Source organism: Cyanistes caeruleus, chromosome 21, assembly GCF_971803275.1.
Source record: "Cyanistes caeruleus chromosome 21, bCyaCae1.hap1.1, whole genome shotgun sequence".
Lineage (NCBI taxonomy): Eukaryota > Metazoa > Chordata > Aves > Passeriformes > Paridae > Cyanistes > Cyanistes caeruleus.
In genome coordinates this window covers 4,422,616-4,447,293 of record NC_141721.1, presented here as the reverse complement: position 1 = coordinate 4,447,293, position 24,678 = coordinate 4,422,616, and the positions used below count along the sequence as shown (strand labels likewise).

General features: G+C 59.5%; 1 protein-coding gene across 2 annotated transcripts; it reads left to right on the top strand.

Annotated features, from left to right (window-relative positions):
* On the top strand, positions 1–24,500 carry TMEM132E (transmembrane protein 132E). Of its 2 annotated transcripts, XM_086859243.1 has the most exons (9): positions 1–182; positions 11,411–12,308; positions 13,119–13,259; positions 16,222–16,414; positions 17,165–17,308; positions 20,307–20,512; positions 21,206–21,485; positions 21,564–21,755; positions 22,207–24,500. In XM_086859243.1, the coding sequence occupies exons 1-9, from the start codon at positions 110–112 to the stop codon at positions 23,233–23,235; spliced, it is 3,156 nt and encodes a 1,051-aa protein (XP_086715369.1). In that variant the 5' UTR covers positions 1–109; the 3' UTR covers positions 23,236–24,500. The 2 variants fall into 2 exon arrangements, with proteins under 2 accessions (XP_086715369.1, XP_086715368.1); XM_086859242.1 differs by lacking the exon at positions 1–182 and having other exon boundaries at positions 11,078–12,308.
* The last annotated feature ends 178 nt before the right edge of the window (positions 24,501–24,678 follow it).

Genomic DNA, 24,678 nt, shown 5'->3' with positions numbered 1-24,678 from the left:
TTTTAATTTGTTTTTCGCCTCGGGGGTGCCTCGGGCTATTTTTTCCCCCCCACCACCACCACCCCCCCCACACCTTCCCGTATTTTTCTGGCTGTTCCCCCACCTTGCAATGGCCTCTCCGGAGAAGATGCTGCCCGGACCGGCCGCGCTGCTCTGCTGCCTCTGCTCCCTGCTGCTCCCCGGTAAGTGCAGCCACCGGGGGAGATGGCGGGGCAATATTTAGAAATATATCTCTATATTATACACCTGCAACACGGGGCTTTGCACCACCTGCCCCCCACCCCGGGGCACCCCCTGCCCCTCTGTGCCCGCCTGGGACCCCCCCCCCCCCCGCCGTGGCCATCCCCGGCTCCCCCCGTGCCCCCCCCAAAGCCAAATGGGTGAAGATTAGAGTTTATTCCCGGCTTAATAAAATGACAGCTTGTGCTTGCGAGAGCGCTGGCAGCGGGCTGGGCTGAGCCTGGGCTGCCAGCAGGGTGGCAGGGGGACACACGGGGCGAGGGGGTGTCCCCCGGCCCCCCCCCCGATTCTTGTCTCCTTAATGCAGAGCTGCTTTAGCGGCAGGATCAGGGCTTTATCCGCTATTATCCACTCGCTGATCCCCCAGACCCGCACCCAGACACTTCCCCGGGCTGTGCCGAGTTGCTGGGCAGGCTCTGCCCGGGGGGCAGCATTTTGGGCTGGGGGTGCAGCCCCTGCCATCGCTGTCCCCCTGCCCTCTGCGGGGTTTGGGGGGGCTGCACCCCCTTGGCCCGGGTGGCGTCCCAGTGGCTGTGACATCCCGGCCTGGCCCTGACCCGCTGCTGGGGGCTGTTCCTGGCCAGCGAGGCCAGAGAGGGGTCACGCACCCCGAGGCCCGCGGGGTTTGGTTTCCATCAATGATTTTTGTGGATGTTTTCCATTTAAAATCGAGCCCCGGCCGAAGCCGCTTTCCCCGGCGCGGCCGAGCAGAAAGCGGGGGCTGTTTGCGGTCTGGGGGCACCAGCTGGCTCTGACCTCGGGCTCGGGGTGTCCCGGGGACACTGCCCAGCTGAAATGATCCCTCTGGAATCTGGGGGGATCCCTGGCCCGTGCCCAGCTCTGTGTCACACCGCCAACCCCCGGCCGAGGCGCTCCGGGGGCTCAGGCAGGGCTCTCCCAGCACCTGCAGCACCCGAGGGGCTCGGAGGGGCTCGGGGAGGGGTGAAATGAGGAGGAGAGGGGATTTTGGGAGCATTAAAGGCGGGCTGGAGGGGGTTTTCCACCCTGGAAATTCAGACCCCTGCGGAGGAGCAGGGATGCTCCGGGCTGTGGAGACACAACTTTCCGTAGGGGTGGCAGAGGCACCCCCGCTCCGAGCCCGATTCCTGGGGCGCTCCCCGGGCAGGCTTTGCTGGCTCCTTTGGGAGCTCAGGGCTCCGGCAGCCTGGGGGGAAGCAGCAGCATCTCCCACCGCCCCATTTCCCTGCATCTGCTCCAGTCTGGGTCGGGTGTGCTGCCGGGGGAAGGAGCATCCCTGCGGGAATGATGATCCATCGGGAGCGGCCTCTGCTGCAGGGGCTCCCCATCCCCTCCCTGGGGGTTTCTGAGCCCTCCCCATTGCTGCTGGGACCCCCAAAGCGGCTGGCTCAGGCCTGGGCTCCAGGATCTGTGTCCTGGGCTGGGGGATGCGATGTCCCCGTCACTGCCCGCGGTGCCACCGCGAGGTGGGCGAGGGTGGCCCGTGCAGGGCTCGCAGCGCTGCCGGTGCCCACGGGAAGGGAAACCTCTGCCAGGAGTTCCGAGCCTCCTTTCGGGATGCGCAGCTGCCCTCGCTGGCCTTTGGTGGGCGAATGAAGGTCCCAGGGGAAGCAGGGAAAAGACGCTGGGAGCTCCTGGTTCTCCTCACAAACGGCTCTGGCTGGCGGCGGGGTCAGCCCGTGGTGAGGCAGTGCCCTGCTCTCCTGCTTGGAGCATTTCATTCCCTTTTTTCCCCCTTGTTTTTGATTTAAGAGCAGCCCTCCGTGCCAGCCTCGCTGCTGCTGCGCTCCCCGGGAGCTGCTTGGCCGAGGCCCCAGATCAGCTGCTTCCAGAAACGGGGGTTTTGTGTTATTTTTTTGGCATCTCCGGGGTGGGATGGCCCCAGGGTGGCCCCGAGGGCTCTCAGGATGGACAGACGGACAGAGGGACGGGTGGGGGATGCCTGTGGTGCGTGCTCGGCGCTGGGACCTGTTGGGATGCAGCACGGGGGGGATTTATGGGTTTGTGGGATGTTTTTGTGCTGTCTGTGGGGTTAAACCGGCGTTCTGCATCTTCCCTCAGCTCCCTGCAGCGTGCCTCAGTTTCCCTGCTCCCAAAGGAGCTTGGAGGCTCTGCAGTGCTCCAGACCTGCTGGGGTTGTCCTGTCCCAACATTCCGGGCAGCTTTGGGGTCCTGTGCCGGATCCCCCATCCCATCCCATGGATCCCATCCCATCCCATCCCATGGATCCCATCCCATGGATCCCATCCCATCCCATCCCATGGATCCCATCCCATCCCATCCCATCCCATGGATCCCATCCCATCCCATCCCATGGATCCCATCCCATCCCATCCCATGGATCCCATCCCATCCCATCCCATCCCATGGATCCCATCCCATGGATCCCATCCCATCCCATCCCATCCCATGGATCCCATCCCATGGATCCCATCCCATCCCATCCCATCCCATGGATCCCATCCCATGGATCCCATCCCATCCCATCCCATCCCATCCCATCCCATCCCATCCCATCCCATCCCATCCCATCCCATCCCATCCCATGGATCCCATCCCATCCCATCCCATCCCATCCCATCCCATCCCATCCCATCCCATCCCATCCCATCCCATCCCATCCCATCCCATGGATCCCATCCCATGGATCCCATGGATCCCATCCCATCCCAGTGCTGGGCTGCGCCGCTCTCCCCGTGTTTCCCATCCCTGGCTCCCACCACAGCCCAGCCAAATGGGACTGGGGGTGGAGGATGGTGCTCCGGGGCTCCATCCCTGCTGGGGGATCCAGCCGGGACACCCCAAACCCAGCGGGGGACACACCCCGAGCCCCCTCCCCGTCCCTCTCGGCGTCTCCCGGCTCCGGGGTTTTCAGACCAGCAGGTGGAGATGTGCCATAACTTGCCGGGAACCGGGAGCCTGCACCCGGCTTGGCTCCTCCAGCTGCGGGAATGCGCCCCGGGAACACGCTCCCGGTGTTTGCCGGCTCAGCAGCCCCCAGCCCGCTCCTTGCGCCGGGCTCGGAGCAGCTGAGCGATCCCGGGAGCAGGGAAGGGGCGATGGGATTTTTGGCAGGCAGGTGAGGGGAGGGGACCCGGCTTCTGGCACAAGTTTCCAAGGAAAAGGGGGATCTGCAGGGATATTCCTTTTGGATTCTGGCTCTGGAGTGCCCTTGTGTGACCCCAAGGCCCGCTCCACCTCCCCCAAACCCCAGTTCCTTAAATCCCAGCCCGATGATGGAATTTAGCAGTGAGAAGTTGGGCACCCCTCATGGAAATTCTTTTCTTCTACCCCTTTTGCCCTCTTGGTGTTTTTGAGGGAAGGGAGGAAGCTGAGGGAGATTCCCTGAGCGATGATTTTGGGGAGCATCAGCCACAGGGCCTGGTCCTCACCCAGACCTGTCCTTTTGGGGGAAACTGAGGCAGGGCTGGCAGCACCCCCTGGCTGGGGATTGCTCAGGGATTTTTGTAAACCCAGCTATTTCCTTGAAAATTTTCTTTTTCAGTCCTACTATTTCAACCACCCCAGCTGTCGAGATCCCTCTCCCAGCTCCTCTGCATCCTATAAAAGATGAAAAAAGGAAAAACTGAGGATCCCTGCAGATCCATCCATCGGCACCTCCCAGCTCCGGTGCCTGTTGTGGAGGGATCAGGGGGATGTGGCATCACACTGGATGAGGGAAGGGCTGCTTAGACAGCACCACCTGATTTTTTTGGCTCCTGCATTGCCTGGCCAAAATAGCGTTGGGTGTGTGGGAGCTGCTGGGTGTCCCCTCCCGCGTGGCGCCTGTCGCTGCCACCGCAGGAGCGCCCCATCCATCTGGAAAAGGTCACTCTTGCTAATCTAATCAGAAGATTTTATTATTAAATGCATGGCTCTGCTAACGAGCACCCACCCCGGGCAGGCAGGGAGGGAGGGAGGTGGCTGCTCCTGGGGTGGGACACGTTGGGACGGGGTTGGGGACCCCGGTGGTGGCTGTGGGGATCAGATCTCCTCTGGAAGCTGTGGAGAAATGGTTTGGTGGGCTGGAGTGAGGTGAGTCCTGCTGCACATTTCCCAGGGAAAGGGAGGCTGGAGCTCACCTGCCTGGAGGTTGGAGGTGTGGGGTCCTCCAGCCACGTTTGTGGTGGCCCAGCCATCCCCACCCTGGATGGGTGGGGGCCATTTCTGTCACCTGTGCCACCAGCAGCCCAGGGCTGGGGTGCAGAGGTTGTTCCTCAGGATGTGCCTCTCCCTTCCCTTTCCTTGAGCTGTTCCCTGACCTGTTGCTGCTCCCTCGTCCCCCCTCAGCTCTGCTCTGGCCCTGGGGAGGCCACCACCAACCAAGACCATCTCAATCTTCTGGTGAAGCCACTGTCACCTTCTGGTGAGCATTTTCCCACCACCTGGATGATATTTGTCACTCTGGATTTTCCCTAAAAGCCCAAGCAGGCGCTGCTGGGGTGGCTTTGCCACCTCACATGGTGCTGTCACCTCCTGTCCCCTGCAGGAGCTGGGGTTTGCTCTGAGCTCTTCCCCAGGACTGGCAAAACTTGGGAACCATTTCATTGTTCATTTATTTCCCTTTGAGGAAAGGCTGTGTTTTTGCTCTGGAAGATAAATCAGGTTGGAAATGCAATCCCTGCTGCTGCCAGCTCAGTGCGGCTGCGGGATCAGCTCCTCTCCTGGAGCACAGGAAGGGGATGAATCCCAGCCGTGTCTGAGCTGGCACCGCTTCCCAGCCCTGCTTTTGGGGGTCTGGGGCTGATGTTGGACCCCAAACCTGGGATTTGGGGCTGGGTTTCCCTTGGGTGCCTCTGGAATGGAATCCGGCTCCACCACGATTCACCCACGGAATCGTTCTGGAAGGTGTTGCTGGGCACAGCCTGGAGGTGTTGGGAGAGCAGCCTGGGGGGAAATTCAGTGTTCAGAGGGTGCTGGGAGGACGTTCCTGCTCCTGGCCATGCGGGGAATGGGGCGATCTGAGCCGGACACGTGGCTTTGGGGGTGTCCCTGCATTGTCCCTGCTCTGTCTCCACGCTGGGTGCTGGGGGTTTGTCCCTCAGGAGCTGCTGATTCCCATTTCTGGCTCCCCAGGGTGGTTTTTAGGAGAAGCCACCTGTGCCCACCTGGGCTGCTCCCATCGTGGGGCTCCCCCAGCCCAGCGACCACCACGGAACCTTCTGGGGTGCCCCATTTATCCCAGGCCGCCTCCCCTGCCACTGCTTCTTGGACAACCGTGATCAGGGACAATCAGCCTCTTCCCTGTCCTTTTCTAATCCCCCCTTTTTAATTAATTTCCTCATTTTGCTCCCTCCTCTGGAAAGGCCTTCTCCTCCCTGTCCCCCAGCCTGTCCCTTGCCGTGATTTGTGGAAATTGCTCTAAAGTAGCTGCTGTGTAAAAGCCTTGCTGGCTCCAGGAATTTATGGCAGGCTGTGCCTCTGCACGGCACATCCCATTTAGGCCATATTTATTTATTCCTTTAGCTCCCTGGCTGGTTCTTTTAAATTTTTTTCCCCCCCTGTTTTGTTTATTCTCTTTTATTAATTTCCTGGGGGAAGAACAGGCCCCGCTGGGGGATGGTTCCATTTTGCTCGCTGCTGCTTCTCCCCCCACCAAAAAAAAAATATCCCAGGATATGTCCCAGCAGTGTTGCTGGATTTTATTGCTCCTGCTGATGGAAAAGCCAGGCTGGACTTTTGGGAGAGGGAGAAATCTCAGGGATCTACAAGAAATGAGCCCACCAGGCACAGCCCTGTGTCAGAGAATCCACTCTTGCTGCTCCCAGGAATCCAATCCCAGCACTCCCATCCAGCTCTCACCCAATTTCTACCCCGGGCTGATTTTGGGAAGCTTGGATCAGTTTATCCTCTGGTGCTGTGGGAATTCCCAGCTCATCCCTGCCGTGGCCATGGACAGATCCAGGAGCATCCCTGCTCTTCCCACACTCTGCCCGCCGCACGCCAGGGGAAGGTGATTCCACATTTGTAACAATTATTCACTTAATTGAGTTCCAATTAGCTGGGACTGGAGATGGAGGCTCTGGATGCATCAGAGGGAAGGGGGAGCTTGTTGTCATTTATGACACCAAAACAAATTTCCAAGGCTCTGCCTGCAGGGAAGGCTTTGGAGGTTTCCATGAGGAGTCTCCCTGTATTTTCTGCTTTTGGCTTCTGTTGAATTCCTGGTTTTTGGTTGGTTTTTTTTTACCCTGGGAGTGTGGAGTGGAGAGGGGGGGCTGGCTGAGTTTTGGGTGGAGGCCTGGAGGATTCTTTTCTGCCTTTTTGTTGTTTTTTAGGGTGTTTGGAGGTGCTGACCCCACTGGGGTGGGAGTGTAGGGTGGCAGCTGTTGGTGCTTGGGGATGAGGAAGGGATTCCCAGGAGAAGCAGGGAAATGTCTGAGCCTGAGCCTTCCCTGGGAGTTGGGACCACCTCCAGCTGTGGGAACATCCAGCTGTGGGAGCTCCAGCTGTGGGGCACCTCCAGGAGCTCCAGATGTGGCACATCCCAGGTATTTGCCACCTCGGTTTCCCCTTTGTGCTTGGTCCCAATGAATGGGGTGGCAAAGGCTGAAGCAGCAGATTTTGGGGATGGGATACACAGGATGCTCAGGGGAACGGGGTGGAAGCAAAGAGGAGTGAGAGATCCGTGCTCCAGTGGGGAATAGCCAGGCTGGAATTCCTCTTTGGGGGCTCCTGGTTCTCGGGGTTTTGGGGGGATCCATCACCCCACTGACTCCTCTGGGCCTGTCCTGCCATCATCACCCTGCTCAGGGCTCCAATCATCACCTGGAATGACGCTGGATCTGGGGATAAGGGAGTGCTGCTGGTCCTGGAGACTGCTGGGCACCAAAATCCCTCCATAGGAGCCCCAAGCTGGGCTGGGAGCCCTCAGAGAGGGCCAGTGCCACCCCCTCCATCCCCCCGGGCATTTGGGGTGGGTTTATCACTGTGGCAGCTCAAGCCACTGCTTTAGGGACAACTGTCCTGCCTTGTTCCCAGCTGGGACCGCCTGGAAGCCTGGCGGGGGCTGGGGCTGGTGTCCCACATTCCCCGGAGCTGCGTTCAATCCATCGATCCACCGAGCCCCCAGCAGCACCCATTAACATCCAGAGAGGTTTTAACCCTCCCGAGCCGACCTCAAACTTCCCCTCCCTCCTCTCCAGGGCTTTCCCTGTGTGCTTTTCCCCCCATAAGTGGGGATATAGCCCCGGGAGCCCCTGCTGTGTCCCACGGGATAAGCCAGGATAAAGATCCCTCCTGGAGCAGTGATCCCCAAGGCCGACAGCTGGGGCTGGGCTAAGCCCAGCTCAGCTCTGCTCTCGGTTCTGGAGCAGGGGAGCAGGAGGAGGAGGCTCTCCAGCCCCGGGAGAGCAGCTGGGAGCAGGGATGGTGGAAGCAGGATGGAGAGGCTCTGCCTGGGCCTCGTTTCCTCGGGATTCAGGGCAAGAGGGGAAGTGATTGAACTGGAGGCTCGATCCAGTGTGTCCATCAGCCTCTTCTCCCGTGTGTGCAACCGGGCTGGCCGAGCCCAGCATCCCCTGCATCAGGACTGGGGATGATGATGGTGATGATGACGATGATGATGGTGATGACCTAAACCCGATGTCGGGGGATGTTTCAGGGACTTTTGCTGTTGTTTTTTCCAGCAGCGAGATCCCCTGGCCCAGGTGTGGGATTTGGGGCAGGGCTGGAGGGCGCTGCCACTGTCCCCACCTGCCCTCCTGGGTGGCCAGAGCAGCTCGGCACATCTGGCCCCGCCTCTGGGCACATCTGGCGGGGCAGATGTGGGGCTGCACAAAGGGGTCACCACTCGTGTGTTCACACCTCCCTGCCCCGCCCAGGCTGCGGGACACCCCGAGGGGACACACGGGAGTCCCGCTGTGGGGCTGGGGGTGGCTCCTCAGCCCGGGGGGGCTCGGGAAGCCCCCAGGCCAGCGGGGATCTGGCCAGGCACGGGGAGATGTGTTTTGGCTGGCGGTGCTGAGCTGCCAGGGTGGAAGGACCATATGGGCCCCTCTGTGCCGGCCTAATAAAGCCGGAATGCAGGTCAGGTGCTGCAAATCCCGCTCGCCACAGCGGCAGCAGGGCTGCGGAGCAGAGCCAGCCGGCAGGGCTTAACCCTTGTGTCCCCCCAGACCCGGCCATGGGGGACGTGAGGCCACCCGGGGGTGACAGGGAAGCAGGGACAGTGGTGTGGGACTGCAGTCTCCTGAGCTGTGTTTTCCTTTCCTTTCCTTTCCTTTCCTTTCCTTTCCTTTCCTTTCCTTTCCTTTCCTTTCCTTTCCTTTCCTTTCCTTTCCTTTCCTTTCCTTTCCTTTCCTTTCCTCTCCTTTCCTCTCCTTTCCTCTCCTTTCCTCTCCTTTCCTCTCCTTTCCTCTCCTTTCCTCTCCTTTCCTCTCCTTTCCTCTCCTTTCCTCTCCTTTCCTCTCCTTTCCTCTCCTTTCCTCTCCTTTCCTCTCCTTTCCTCTCCTTTCCTCTCCTTTCCTCTCCTTTCCTCTCCTTTCCTCTCCTTTCCTCTCCTTTCCTCTCCTTTCCTCTCCTTTCCTCTCCTTTCCTCTCCTTTCCTCTCCTTTCCTCTCCTTTCCTCTCCTTTCCTCTCCTTTCCTCTCCTTTCCTCTCCTTTCCTCTCCTTTCCTCTCCTTTCCTCTCCTTTCCTCTCCTTTCCTCTCCTTTCCTCTCCTTTCCTCTCCTTTCCTCTCCTTTCCTCTCCTTCCTTCCCCTTCCCCTTCCCCTTCCCCTTCCCCTTCCCCTTCCCCTTCCCCTTCCCCTTCCCCTCTCAAGGGTGACACCAGAAATTTTGCAGCACCCCAAGGATGGATTTTGCTTGGGGCTGTGCTGGGCATTGAGCTGGGTGGGTTTTGGGTGGGTTTTCCCTGTGAAATGTCCTGGTCCTGCTCCGAAGCCCGGAGATTTTGGAGGGATCAGGTCTGATGCTGTTTCAGCGAGTGGGTTGAGCAAAGCCCCCGTACCTCGGCCAGGTGGGTCCAGCCCATGTCCCTCCAGCTGCTGGATCCTTTTCCTCAAATAATCTCATGCCTTGGAAAAAAAATCCCCTTTTCCATTCGCTGGGGATGGCAGGAGGATGCAAACCTTCACCTTTCACAGCAGAAAACAACTTCCATGACTCACAGGAGCAGTGAGCACCCCTCGGTGCTGAGCAGAGGGGCACCCAAGGGTGCTGGCCAGGGTTTAGCAGCACCAGGACCTCTGGGAGATGGGAAATCAGGCAGAGCGAGCGGGATGGGGTGGCAGGGGCTGGAGCTGGCCACGGGGGCAGCATTCCCACAGCTCCGGGGAATTCTCTGCCTGGCTCCGGGGCAGTTTCCATCCCGGGATGTGGACTCTGCCTGTCCCGTATCCAGCGCTGATCCTTTTAGGAGCCCTCTAAAGTGTTTAACTCCCCTGTGCCCCTCAGCACAGCTCGCCGGCTGGGCCGGGGGGTCCTGCATCCCTTGAGCCCCGGGGAAAGTGGCTGGGGCCACTTCCAGGGCTGGAAAAAGCCTCCTGGTCCTGGCACGCTCCGAAGCCCCAAAGGGAAGGGGGCTGAGTCATTCCTGGGAGCGGAGCCGTCACATCCACACCTTTCCCCGCTGTTTGACACCGGCAATTTGGGCTCCGCTGCTCGGGAGCCGCTTGGGAGCGGCTGCAATCAGCGCCGGGAGCGGGGATGCGAGGAGCCGAGGGGAGCGGGGGGGATCCAGCTGGGAATTCCTGGAGAAGGCAAAGACCTTGAGATGCCTTCCAGGCTCCCTCAGCTGCCAGCACAACGCGTGCCGGGCGCCGCCTTTCCCAGGGAGATTTCCATGGGTTTTCCCTCTGCTCACCACCGGATCCTTCCGAGGGGCTCGGGCAGCTCTGCCCCGCGGCTGGCAGGGGCTCCCTGCTCTGCCAGTCCTGGAGTTATTTTTTAAAGGCAAAAAATGATCAAAATTAAGGACAAATGGGGATTTCTGAGGGATCCTGGGCGTTGCTGGGGTTTGCACAAGGTGGCACCAACATCACCTTTCCATCAGGTCTGGAAAAATTTGGTCTGGGCCAGCTTTATCACGTGGGGACAGCACAGTGTGGGTGACAGCCCTGGGTGACAGGTGACAGGTGACAGAGCGGCTGTGACACCACCCTTAAGGCAGGTGTGGGGACAGAGCAGGTTTGGGGGCTGATTTAGCCACCTGCCCTGGGTGATCTGGGAGCTGGAAGAAGAAGGAAAGCCTTGATGATAATAAACAATAAATATTAAACAATAAACAATAAACAATAAATAACAAATAATAATAAAAAATAAATAACAAATATAAAATATAAAATAATAAACAATAAACAATAAACAATAAACAATAAACAATAAACAATAAACAATAATAAATACGTGGTGGGATCTGCCAGCCAAAGATTAACCTGGATGTAACTTTTGGTCATGAGCCTCTGGAGAAACTCAGCATCCATGTCTTGGGAAGCAGGGATGAAGGTGGAATGAAGCTGGGATGAAGCTGGGATGAAGCAGGGTTGAAGTTGGGATGAAGTTGGGATGAAGCTGAAGTTGGGATGAAGCTGAAGTTGGGATGCAGCTGGGATGCAGCTGGGATGCAGCTGGGATGAAGCTGGGATGAAGCTGGGATGAAGCTGGGATGAAGTTGGGATGAAGCTGGGATGAAGCTGAAGCTGGGATGAAGCTGGGATAAAGTTGGGATGAAGCTGGGATGAAGCTGGGATGAAGTTGGGATGAAGCTGGGATGAAGCTGAAGCTGGGATGAAGCTGGGATGAAGTTGGGATGAAGCTGAAGCTGGGATGAAGCTGGGATGAAGTTGGGATGAAGTTGGGATGAAGCTGAAGCTGGGATGAAGCTGGGATGAAGCCCCAGGTTTGTGCTGGTACAGGCAGTGCTGGGGTGGGTGACCAGCGCTTTGGGCTCCCCAGGGACAACACGAGGCTGGATGTGGTTTCAGCATGCCCTGGACACCCCATCCCATGCCGAGGGTGGCTTTGGTGAGGCTGCTGCCACACAATCCTGCTCGAGGTCCTGGGATCTTCTGCATTTTTGGTTTGTGGGACAGAAACCCAGCCAGGCTCTTGCTGCTCTTCTCAGAGGTTTGGGGGCTGAAACTCCAGCTCCTCCTTTGTTCCACTCTTGCCTGGATCAGTGTTCCCTGCTCAGGAGCTGTTCCAGAGGGGGATGCCCAACGCTAACTGCGCTTTCCATCTCCTCTGCAGCCCACGCCAAGGGCCCGGCCCCCAGCCCCGAGCCCGCCGAGCCCCCTGGTGCCATCCTGCTGCCCGTGAGCTACCGCCTGTCCAACACCCGCCTGGCCTTCTTCCTCAAGGAGCTGGGAGCCAGCCCGGCGGGCAACGGCAGCGCCCCTCTGCAGCGCTCCGAGCCCTTCGTCGTCTTCCAGACCAACGAGCTGCCCGTCCTCAACGTCACCCTGGGGCCCTTCAGCACGGGGCTGGTGCTGCCCAAGGAGCACCTGCAGCCCTCCAGCACCCTGGAGGTGCCCGACCGCCTCACCGTCAACTGGAAGGTGCGCGCCTTCATCGTCCAGCCCCGGCTGGTGGCCAGCCAGCCCGTGGTCCAAGTGCTCTTCTACGTGGCCGGCCGGGACTGGGACGACTTCGACGTGACGGACCGGCTGCCCTGCGTGCGGCTTCACGCCTTCCGCGACGCCCGCGAGCTCAAGAGCTCGTGCCGGCTGCGGGGCAGCCTGGCCATGTGCCTGGTGCAGGCCGAGCTGCCCCACGCCTGGTTCGGCCCCTCGGCCGTGCCGCTGGGCAGGAGGAAGAGCCCCGAGAGCCTGGAGGTGATGCCAGGGGAGAGCCAGCAGGCCGAGCTGTACTACACCCTGCACGCGCCCGACGGCGCCGGACAGTGCCTTGGGGACACGGGCGCTCGCCGCGGGGCCGGCGCTCGCACCGAGGGTCCCACGCAGCACCCGCTGCTGCGCATCGGCAGCGTCAGCCTCCTGCAGCCCCCGCCCGGGCCTGCCCTGCAGGAGCATCACCTGGACGGCAACGTCTTCATCCGCCTGCCCGACAAGCCCCTGAAGCCAGGAGAGGTGCTGAGCATCCTCCTCTACCTGATGTCCAACTCCACGGTGGAGCACTTCACCCTCAGGTGAGGCCCTGGGGGCTGTTCCTGCTCCCTTTCCCAAGGGGTGGTTGTGGAAAAGCGGCTGTGGGCGGGAGGGTTGGGAGGATTGGTGTTTGCAGGATCTGGAGCAGGTCTGGAAGCGGGGTTGGAGCAATATCTGGAATGTGGTTTTGCAGTGGGAGCGCCCTGCAGAGAAGGGCGGGGCTGTGCACCTGGGGCACCTCTGTGCTGGCACTGGGCACTGCTGCCTTCGCTCTCCCGGTGTTCCCAGTTGGATTCTGCCAGCAGCTGTGGGTTCATTCCCATCCACCTTGGGCACGGTGTGGTGTGGCCTTGGGGCTGCTCTGGAGTGAGGGGGGTCCCCCATATCCCCTCCTCCCCATATCCCTCCAGAACCAGGGAGCAGAATGGGGTGGTGGGCAGGAGGTGCTGAGAACCCCGGTGTGGGCAGGTCCCCATTGCTGCGTGTCCCTAAGGGTGGGGACACAAGTCCTGGCCACAGCTCTCCAAAGGGCACTTGAAAGTGTCCCCACAGCCTCTGGACCAGCAGGGCGCCCCTGGAATGGGGGATGTGGTGCTCCAGGCTCTCCTGTCCTCCACCCCAGGGATGCCCAGTGCCACAGGGGTGTTACTGCCCTGGGGTCAGCACTGGGGCTGGAGCAGTGATTGGAGGGACAAAATGCCATGAGAGAGGAGCTGCTGCCAGCCTGGATGCTGCTTCCCACAGCCTGAAGGGATCAGGGGTAAAACTCCTCCTGTGCCGTGGCAGGGCATCCTCGGGGATCCTGCACCTCCTGAGGGTGAGGATCCATCCCTGACTGTCGCTCTCTGCAGGGTGAAGGCCAAGAAAGGTGTGAACCTGCTCAGCACCAAGTCCAGGAGCGGGCAGTGGCTGGTGAGCTCGGAGCTGCTGACGGGTGGCAAACACTCCACTGCCACCGTCGACGTGTCCAGGGTGGATGGGGCTGGGCCCAGGTAAGGGCTGCAGCTCTGGGAATGCCAGGGAAGTGCTGGGCTTGGCCTGGAGCAGCTCTCCCTCTGCCCCTCACCCATGGGTCTGGGTGGCTGCAGTGCCATGGAGGTCCTGGCAGGGGAAACTGAGGATTTTAGGGCTCGGTTGTGAAGCGGTGGAGGATTCCTTAGTCTGGGGTGGAAGGATTTTAATTTTTTATTAAGTTTTAATGCTGTGAGAAGCAGCAGCTCTCTGCTGTCTGTCGTGGTGTCCCCTCTGGGAAGGAAGGGGTCCCATCTGAACCCTAAAGTGAAGGATGAGTGTTGGATGGGGAGCAGGATCCAGGTCAGGCAGTTCTACCCTCCTCACACATCCCTGGGACTCTGGGAATTGAGCCCTGGAAATGGAATTGAGAATGAGCTGAAGGAGAAAAGACCCACAAAGCCAAGCTGGGAGTCCAGAGGGTTCTCAGCCTGAAGAAGGGGAGATGTGAGACTGGCAGGCAAGGGCAGGGGATGGGCACGGGGTCAAAAACAGCAGCAGGAAAGATTCTGAAGTGCTGGAGAACAACAGTGACATCTCTGTGCCATGGGAAGAGGGACACAAGTGTCTCCAGGAGCTGGGTTAAAGCAGCTTGATGTGCTCAAGGCATTCCTGTCCTCTGCCGTGGAAATCTCCCCACATCTCTGTCCCCCACCCCAAAACTGAGCAAAGCTGGGGCCAGACTCTTGGAAAAAAAGAACTCCTCAGCTCTGTGTGCTCTGGTGCGAGCTCCAAAGCTCTGCAGAACCCCTTTCTTGCCAGGAGGGCAGATTTTCCTTCACCCCATCCCGCTGCTTCCGAAATGCACCCACAGCATCCAAACCCACGGCTGATCCAGGAGTGTCCCCAGGGCCACCAGCCCCTGTCCCCTGCACGCCCACCCCAGAGCACACGGAGAGCAGAGCTGCCAGCAGCAGCAGGATCCTCTCCCCCTTCCCCCTCTCCCGCTGCCAGCACCGTTTCCAATCAGCCTGCAAAGGTTAGAGACGGGGGAGGAATTTAAAGTGATTACAATCACCTTTTAGACAAACAACTCCATCAAATATTAACGGAATGGAGAGGATGAATGACTCCAAGCCGTGTTGCCCTCCAGGCTGTGCAAACAGAGGAGTTGCTGTGCTGGGGCTCTGGGGGCTTTTGGCAGCGCTGGCTGTGCAGGGAGGGGCCGCCAGCCCTGAGCTTTGGGGTCAGAATGGCCAGTTTGGGGTGTTTTGCACTCCAGCAGCTGCATCCCGAATTGTTGCCCCGGTGTGGGCACCTGGCTCTTGTCTCAGCTCAGAGCAGATGATGCTGGGGGAGGGCAGAGGATGGTGGCTGGGCCTGGCAGCGCTCCTGGGACACCTCGGGGCACCCCATGGCGAGGAGTCCCATTGCCCCAACACCTCTGGCTCTGCTTTGCCTCTGGACCTGCCTCTTCCCAGCTGGCTTTGAGCCTCCTGGCATTGGAAGAGCAGCCAAATCTGCTTTCCAGACCCTGTGGCCTTTGGTGACTCCCCTTGAACCCCGGAGCCGCCTTGGGGCAGAGCAAGGGACTCCAGCAGCCCCAGTGGATCAGCTCCACTGGAAAGCTCATCATGGATGCTGTGGGATCAGGGATCAGGGCTTGCCATGGCCTGGAGCAGCTCCAGCTTCTTGCTCTGGTCTCCCTCTGCTCCCTGTCACTCATTAGATATTGATTAGAGAGAAACCTGGCTGTGCCCTGCGTCCCCAGATCGATGGGACCTTCTCAATTGCTGCTGTGCTGAGATGAAACTGGAGCCAGTCCTGGCTTCCCTTCCACTGGAATTTCACTTTTCCTCCCCTCCTCGTTGGCTCCGAGGGGCTTTTAACACTGCTGTGGTTTGTGGGGGAGCTGGGGTTTCCTCCAGGGGTGTTCAATTTTTGGGGAGCTGTGAAGTTTGAGATGGGGCAGGGTTGAAGCCTGAGTGACTCCAGGGATTTGCCGGGCAGAGGCAGAGCTGGGAGGGCAGGATCAGCTCTGGGGAGGTTTGGTTGTAGGGATGGGCTGTAGGAATAATTCATGCTGCTGCTGTGAGGTTGTGTCCAAGCCATGGTGCAGATGAGCACCAACCTGTCCCCATAGTCTGGCAGCTTGTGCTGGGTTTGGCATCCTCTCCACTGTCTCCTGCCTTGGGGACACTCCAGAGGTCACTCCCTGTCCTTTAGCTCCGTGTTCTGCTGCCCTCAGCCCTGGCATCAATTTGTGTTTGCTGAGCTGATGGTCCCAGAGCTGTTCTCCCCTGCTGGTTCTGTCCACCTCCCGTCCCCTGCCCGTTCTCCCTCGCAGGCTGGGGGACAGCCCTGTCCCATGTCCCAGATCATTGCTGTCCCACTGCTGTCTGGGCTTGAAACTCTTTTTCTCATGACTCAATTTCCACGTGGAATCCCCTTGGAAGGGCCTCTGAAATCAACAGCTTGGGCTGAGCTCACGTGTTGACACTTGTTTGTCACTCCTGAGTGCTCTGGGTGTGGGACACTCAGGATCTGACCTGTGGGACACTCGGGATCTGACCTGTGGGACACGAGTGTCCTGGCAGGAGCAGTAAATCCATCCCCACTGCTGGGAAGATGGAGTCAGGGAATCAAGGCCAGCACCTGCAGCCACCCACTGTCCCCCGAGGCCATGACCCCACGCCCACCCTGTGATGTCACCCAGCAGCCCTGGCAGAGCTGATGAGGTTTCTTGTCCTGCTGGGAGAGGTGCTGAAAAACATTTCTCTCTCCCACTGGGGAGATTCCCATGGGAATCTGCAGGATCCCATTGGAGGAGCCCCTGCAGAGGTGAGGGTTGCTGGGTTTGGGTGGCACCTGCTGCACAGTCCCCCTTGGCAGCCTGGGGACACCAAGGAGACCTGTGGGGGAACCTGATGGCTTATCCTGGGGTGTCTGTAGGAGCTGGGACAGCCACCTCACTGTGTCCCCTCCTCCTGTCCCCCTGCCCAGGGATGGGGATTCCTCCTCTGAGATCATGCAGCTGGATTTTGAGATGGAGAACTTCACGAGCCAGTCGGTGACGCGCCGCATCATGTGGCACATCGACTACCGGGGCCGCAACCCCCCGCCCGACCTGGAGAAGGTGGTCACAGAGCTGACGGTCATCCAGAGGGACATCAGGGCCATCGTGCCCCTGGCCATGGTGAGCAGGCTTCTGCCCTCAGTTGTTACCTGCTTTGAGGGGTGGGGAGCCCCTGAGGGATTGACCACCTGCCCTATAGCACCTCTCCATCCATCCCTCATCCATCCATCCATCCATCCATCCATCCATCCATCCATCCATCCATCATCCATCCATCCATCCATCCATCCATCCATCATCCATCCATCATCCATCCATCATCCATCCATCCATCCATCCATCATCCATCCATCCATCCATCCATCCATCCATCCATCCATCCCAGTCCATCCATCATCCATCCATCCATCCATCCATCCATCCATCATCCATCCATCCATCCATCCACCCATCATCCATCCATCCATCCATCATCCATCATCCATCCATCCATCATCTATCCATCATCCATCCATCCATCCATCATCCATCCATCATCCATCCATCCATCCATCCATCCATCCATCATCCATCCATCCATCCATCATCCATCCATCCATCATCCATCCATCATCCATCCATCCATCCATCCATCCATCCATCCATCCATCCATCCCTGTCCATCCATCCATCCATCCATCCATCCATCCATCCACCCATCCACCCATCCATCATCCATCCATCCATCCCTGTCCATCCATCCATCCATCCATCCATCCATCCATCCATCCCTGTCCATCCATCCATCCCCCCCACACCCAGGTCATTCTCTGCCCCAGATGGGACAGGCTTCCCTCTAACAGGACGGTGCCCTTTCCCTGCCACCCCCAGGACACAGAGATCATCAACACAGCCATCCTGACGGGGCGCACGGTGGCCATTCCCGTGAAGGTCATTGCCATCGAGCTGAGTGGCGTCATCATGGATGTCTCGGCCATGGTGGAGTGCAAGTCCAACAACGAGGACATCATCAAGGTGGGTGTGGGGGGTCTTGTGACCTGAGGAAGAGCTGAGGGGAAGATCCAGGTGGGAGAGGTGCTGCTGGGGCCAGTGCCAAAGGCTCCCTGCCCCAGCCACCGAGGCAGCCCCTGATCCTCAAACCTTCCCATTTTCCATCACCAGCCCCGTTCATCCATATACATTTTTCCATCCCTGAATAAATCCATCTGCCCACCTGCCCATGTCACTCTGCCACCATTTCCATCCATCCATCCACCCCCAGACATCATTCCCTTCTCCTGAACACCTCCCACCCCTCTCCCTGCATGCACCCAGCCAGCTCTCCCTTCCCATGTTCCCGTTGGTTGGGCAGAGGCAGGGAAGGGGTCTGGATTCTCCAGGGGGCCGTAGCCCCTTCTCCCCTTTGCCACAGGGGTGATGGCAGATCCCTGTCCCTGCTGGGATTTGCTGTCCATGGGGCCGTGTCACCCACCATGGGGGACATCCAGTGCCACAAAGTGCTCACCCAAGTTCTTGACTAAAACTCAGATCCATGGGATTTACAGGAGCGGCTCTAATTTATGGAGCCCAGTCCTCCCCAGCATGATAAAACACTGGAGCAATAATACACTTCAGGATGGACTCCAAGACACTTAAACTGTTTAATGTGCTGCCTTTCTGCTCATAAATCTATTGACACTCTGTCCCCAGACCTGGGGGGAGCAGGCACATGCCCAGGAGCTGGGATGAATAATGCAGGGAGCAGCCCTCCGGCCCCGGCTCTCATCCTGCTCGGAGCCCTGCGCAATTTCTTGCTGAGTTATTTGGTGTTTGTGTTGGAGCTTCATTTCCGAGGGAGCTCTCAGTTACCTGCTGAGATCGGGGAGTATGATTGCAGTGTCAGGGCTCTAAACCTGCTCCATAAATCACAGCTTACGGAGTGGGATGTGCTATCTGTTACTGTAAATAATTTAACGTGAGGGCGGGCTGGGGAGCTGCCTCTCCCCGCTCTGGTGTGGCTCCCTGGTGGTTGCTCTCTTGTGTAACGTGGGATTTGTCCTGGGTTTGGTGTGGACGTGGCTCCGAAGGATGTGGGGGGAGAACATGGGTGGGAGTTGTCATGCTCATCCCCTTCTGCGGTGACACAGGGTGACGAAAGTGTACAGGAGGACATCACCACCCAGGGGAGTGTGGAAATCATCCCGTTTTGAAAATGGGTGGTGACCATGGGGGCTGCGGACGGACACACAGGGGGTGGGAGATGCTCAGCCTCACCCGTGTGTGACCCTTCTGAGAGCCCCACATTCCACATCCCCTGCAGAACCCCCCCCAGGAGCTCAACAGGACTGATCCTCACACACAGCCAGGACCATGGTGGCTCTCCCCACTCCTGGGGGCCTTGGAGAACATGTGTCCCCTTGATCCCACACCTGTCACTGTGCCAAGCCGGGAACTCCTGGCCACAGCAGCGGAGGCAGCGGCGCCTTGGCTGGGAGCCCAGGCAGCCCTCAGCCTCTCAGTTCCTGACACCTCGCCGTAAATCCGGGAAGTTTCCCCGAACAAGCTTCATTTCCGAGCTAATCTGCAGTCACTCCATCTTCGGGACAGGCCTGGTGTGCAGGGATTTTTTGTTGTCATAGTTTCAACCCCCTCCCGGCTGCAAAGCGAGCGGCGCCCAGAAGGAGGTGCCGGGGGGTTTATTAGCCAGGGTAATGCAAGCAGAGCCCATCGTGTTTATTGTGATAAATGGCACAATATCCAGAGATCCTCTGCTGCAGGATTCACCTGGGAGCTCATCTTTATTCAGGCGCTGCCTCCTTGCCACAGATGAGATTGTCTTGTCAGACTTGCTGAGCTGGTACCTCTGATAGGGAGACAAGGAACAAACCCTCCTGCATCGCCCTTCCCTCCTGCGCTCAGGGATGTCCCCAGAAGCCCAGGTCGGGGGCTCTGCCTCCTCCCCCAGCCCCAGGGGACCATGGACACCGTGCATTGAGCTCCTGGAGCTGTTGTAGAAGTCAAACCCTACTGTGGGCTCAGAAATGCAAAATTCCTGCATCTGGTTGCCCACAGGTGCTCAATGAATAGTCGGGGGGAGAGACAGGGATGCTGTCACCTCTGCTGTCAGCCTGGCCTCAGCCCTTCATCAGCCATCAGAGAATCCAGGGATTCTCGATTGCTGGAAATCAGCTTTTCTGTGCTGTTGAGGTGCTCAGTGCTGCTGGCTGAGCAAACGAGTTTTGTTCTTCTCCAGCATCCAACAAATCGGGTGCAATCCCTGACAAGGGATCGGGGTTGGGCCATGGGGCTGCTGCAGATGAGATGTTGGAGTCCCCTCCTGGCTGTCTTCTGCCACTCTGGCTGGGAAGGAGCTGTTGACTGGTGGCCTGAGCTCAAACCCCAGGAGATGTTGCCCTGGTGTCCCCTGGGCTCCAGAACTGGCTCAGGTGGGTGGTCACGAGTGACCCCCAGCAGGATGGATTTGTTTTATAAAAAATTTCACTGAAGGTGTTTGCATAAGTGGGAATTAAAAGAGGAGGAGCGAGAAGAGGAACAGAAGGATTCATTCAGACCGCAGGAATCTTGCTCTGGGGTGAGCAGGAGGGATGGGGACAAGACTCAGGTGGGGACAGGCCGGGGGGGGAGGTCTGTGTTCACTGCCTCCTCTGGAAGAGATTTTGGGGCAAATTTCCAAGTTGAGCAATTTGCAACCTCTGTGAAGCACCCATGGGTGCCTCTAGCTCAGGGACAATTCAGGGTGGAGGCCAAAGAGAAACTGAGGCACCAAGTGGAGATTCTTGGTGAGGTGGGAGAGAGTGAGGGCTGGCTGGAGAACCTGGGTCAGGGGACACCTTGTATGGTGGAAACGGGGTGTGGATCTCCCTCTGAGCAGGATCTCCAGGAGGAGGGAACATCCCTGCTCCAGTGGCCATCACAAACTGGATTCACACCAGCTGACACTCTGCTCTTCCAGCCTCCTGCCAGGATCTCTGCTGTGCCTGCAGGACCATCCCCATCCTCTCCTGTCCCACAGGTTTCCAGCAGCTGCGACTACGTCTTCGTCAGCGGGAAGGAGTCGCGGGGCTCCATGAGCGCCCGGGTCACCTTCACCTACGAGCACCTGTCGGCCCCGCTGGAGATGACGGTGTGGGTGCCCAAACTGCCCCTGCACATCGAGCTCTCGGATGCCCGGCTGAGCCAAGTCAAGGGCTGGAGGGTGCCCATCCTGCCGGACAGGAGGTGGGTGCTGAGGAGCTGCACTGGCCAGCCCGGAGAAGGCGAGGTGGAGGTGGTGGTCATGGGTGAATTGCCTTGCTTAGCTACTTCATGAGGAGGTTGTAAAGGTGGGAGAGACAGAGGCATCTCAGGGGTGGAAAGGTGGAAAGGGAGAGCTCACGGACACAGGTTATGGGGAAGGAAAAAATTTCACAGTGAGGTTGGTGGAGAACATTCCTCCTTGGCAGCAGTCAAGAGTTCAGTGGATGAAACTGGGAACAGCCAAGCTCCAAAGTTGCTTGTTTGAGGTCTCAAGACCTCCAGGTGTCCATCCCAAGCTGAGATACCTTGTTCTCTCATTTGTTTAGTGGGCACAGATGCTGGTGACCCTGCTGTTACCACGTCCTGCCAAATCCCTTGAATCACTCATGGACAACCGGCATCTTTTGCCCAGGAGCCACCATTTATTGGTGACATTGTGCTTTTCCCTGATTGGCCACCTTTCCTGGGGGGCTGGGGAGCCATGGTGTGGGGAGTTTGGCAACACTGCCCATCCACTGCCCGCCCATCCATCCATCCATCCATCCATCCATCAATCCATCCATCCATCAATCCATCCATCCATCATCCATCCATCATCCATCCATCCATCCATCCATCATCCATCCATCCATCCATCCATCCATCCATCCATCCATCCATCCATCCCTCCCACAGGTCGGTGCGGGACAGCGAGCACGAGGAGGATGAGGACGAGCGGAAGCAGAGCCGGGGCTGTGCCCTGCAGTACCAGCACTCCACGCTGCAGGTCTTCACCCAGTTCCACACCACGGCTGCCGAGGGCACGGGCCAGGTGGTCACCATGCTGGGGCCGGACTGGCTGGTGGAGGTCACCGACCTGGTCAGCGACTTCATGCGCATAGATGACCCGCGGGTGGCCCACATGGTGGACAGCTCCACGCTGGCCGGGCGGGAGCCGGGCACCACCCTCTTCAAGGTACCCCTGGCCACCTTTCCCCCCTGTGCCAGCCTGGCTGGCGGTGGCAGGCGGTGACAGGACCCTCGTCCCCTGCAGGTGGTGTCCCCGCTGGTGGAGGCGGTGCTGGGCGAGACGCTGGTGACAGTGGCGGAGGAGAAGGTCAGCATCACGGACCTGAAGGCCCAGGTGGTCTCCAGCCTCTCACTGTCCCTCCACCCCAGCCCTGGCAACAGCCACACCATCATCGCCCGCACGTCCGTGCAGCAAACCCTGAGCTTCTTCAAGCAGGTGAGGCTGGCGGGCATCCAGGCTTGGGGGAGAACTTGGGGTGTGACCTCCTCCTCCCAAATCCTGCCCACACTCTAGCCCTCACAGCGCCCACTGTCCTCATGACATCCTGGTGACCCCAAAACACTCCAGAAACCTTCACAGAGACCTGTGGACCCGAGCCTGGGGACAGGACACAACCGTGGGGACACAGGGGGAGGGATGGAATGGAATCCTATAGAGCTCCTGGCCCAGCTCTGGCAGCCACATCTGGCACCGCTGGGATTTGGGTTGAGCCTGGGCAAGTGTGGGGAATGTGGAGAGAAGAATAAGCTGAGAATGGTTGGAACAAGATGGATTTTGGAGGACTAAAGGGTGAATTGGATGGGGAGGTGGATGGGGGGATGGACAAAGAGGGTGCAGGTGGGACTGGCCTCCTGCTGGGCAACCGGTGCCTGTGTTGGTCCCGCAGGAAGCGCTGCTGAGCCTGTGGATTTCCTACAGCGACGGCACCACGGCCCCCCTGTCCCTCTATGACCCCAAGGACTACAACCTGGTAGTGAGCAGCCTGGACGAGAAGGTGGTGTCGGTGACCCAGGACCGGGCGTTCCCCTTGGTGGTGGCGGAGAGCGAGGGCGCGGGGGAGCTGCTGAGGGTGGAGCTGGTCATCTGCGAGAGCTGCCAGAAGACCAAGCGCAAGAGCGTCCTCTTCACGGCCTTGGCCACCGTGCGCGTCCACTTTGGGTCCGAGGAGGATCCCACCTACGACTATGACCACGTGTCCAGCAGGCCGGGGCTGGGGGAGGCCGGGGCAAGCACCACCCTGCGGGCAGAGGTGGACAGGAAAGCGGACCCGAGCGAGGACGGCCGGATGTCCAGCGCGTCCCACCCCACCGAGGACTTCCCCACCATCCCCACCGGCTTCGTGCAGGTGACGCGGGGGCTGACGGACCTGGAGATCGGGATGTACGCCCTGCTGGGCGTCTTCTGCCTGGCCATCTTGGTCTTCCTCATCAACTGCATCGTCTTTGTGCTGAAGTACCGGCACAAGCGCATCCCGCCGGAAGGCCAGACCAACATGGACCATTCCCACCACTGGGTCTTCCTGGGCAACGGGCAGCCCTTGCGGGCTCACAATGACCTCTCCCCGCAGCCCGAGAGCCCGGGGAACCCGCTGGAAAACGTGCAGACCTGCTGCCACGGGGACCACCACAGCAGCGGGAGCTCGCAGACCAGCGTGCAGAGCCAGGTGCACGGGCGCGGGGACGGCTCCTCGGGGGGCTCCACCCGGGACCAGAGCGAGGACCCGCTCAACTCACCCACCTCCAAACGGAAGCGGGTGAAGTTCACCACCTTCGCCACCATGCCCTCGGACGAGCTGGCCTACAACTCCATCCCCATCGCTGATGAGGAGGACTTGGAGTGGGTGTGCCAGGACATGGGGCTGCAGGACCCCGAGGAGCTCCACAACTACATCCGCAGGATCAAGGAGATCGCTTAATGCAGGGGCAGCGGGGACGGGGCGGGAGGGAGGGACTGCCACGCCGCGCCACGCCACGCCACGCCGCGCCACGCCGCGCCACCACGCTTCCCCAGGGCCGGACACCCGCGTTCGGCTCCTTCTTCAGCACATCTCACGTCCTCACCCCATCCAAAGGCACCCCTAGGGGGGCCTTTTTTCAGTTCTCGCCCTTTCCCCACTGGTTTTCCCAGGGGAGGCAGCCGCACACGCGTGGCCCCCCAGCCTCCGTCGCGCAGTGGGGCTGGGGGCACAGCTCAGGGCGTGCGGGTGGCCCTGGCAGGAGGGGGCTGGGGGTCCTGCCTGGAAGGGCTGGGAGAAGGGAGAGATCCCGTTTCCTCCCCGAGCCCAGCAGGGAGGTGATGGCTGAGGGCTTCCCAAGGGCCTCCCCCAACCTTTGCCGCGCTCAGTTGCACAATTTTGGGGGCGAGTGCTGGGTCACCGTGTGGGTTTTGGGGTGTTGGCCCCCCCTGGGTGATGCTGGGAGTGGGGGGCACAATGGCCGTGGGCCCGGGGCACCGCTGTCCCCATCACCTGCTGTGTCCCTGCCCCAAATCCCCGGCGTGCCCCACTCCCAGGCTGCCCGGGGCAGTTTGGGGGTGACCAGTTGGGACATTTGCTGCTCACCCTGCCTGTCCCTGCCAGTGCTGGGCCCCCTTGCCCCACAGCCCTGCTGGAGCCTCCAGGACCAGCCACCGGTTTGTGCCCTCTCCCAAGTGCTGGAATGTGGCTCTGGGATGGGAATGTGCTGCTGGGGATGGCCTCAAGGGGACCTGGCCTGGGTGTCCCAGTGCCAGCCCAGCTCCCCCAGTGCCAGCCCAGCTCCCCCAGTGCCAGCCTAGCAGGGATGCCCGGGGCCAGGCTCAGCCTGTGTGGTGCCTTCTGACTGCCATAACCCGATGCCTCCCGGTCCCCCCGTGCTGCTGGCACCTCCCAGCCCCTCTGGCTCACCCAGGGGGGCACCCCCAGCCCAGGGCCACCCCCTGTCCCAGCCCAGCCTGGGGGGAAGCCTGGCTACCAGGGCTGGCAGGCTGGGGACCCTGGGCTGTGCACTTGTCCCCATCGAGCATGTGGGGACAGGGACCCCCCCCAGCATCACCTGGTGGAGGCTGGCAGCGGATTATTTCTGGATTGAAAGTTACCCACCACTGTGTCTCTTTTTTTTTTTTTTTTCTTTTTTTTTTTTCTTTATTTTTTTTTCTTAAATAAAAGACCAGAAAAGGAAAAAAATGAAAGAAAAAACAAGTGGCAGCACTGTCATGGGCCCTGTCTCTGCCATGGTGCCCGGGGTGGGGGGTCCCAGTTGGGTTTGGGGGTGAGCCCTGGCGGATGTGGGGTCTGCTGGGGGATGACTCCGTTTTGACCAAACGTTTTGGGGTAAAAGCTGTGGTTTTGAGGGTTCTCCCTCCAAAATCCTCCCCTCTT

Bases quoted from the DNA above. Each gene is read 5' to 3' on its own strand.
- TMEM132E (XM_086859242.1), top strand. From the start codon at position 11,134: ATGTGGTTTCAGCATGCCCTGGACACCCCATCCCATGCCGAGGGTGGC. The intron at 13,260-16,221 runs GTAAGGGCTGCA...CCCCCTGCCCAG, and splicing joins GTGGATGGGGCTGGGCCCAG to GGATGGGGATTCCTCCTCTG. The intron at 20,513-21,205 runs GTGGGTGCTGAG...TCCCTCCCACAG, and splicing joins CCCATCCTGCCGGACAGGAG to GTCGGTGCGGGACAGCGAGC.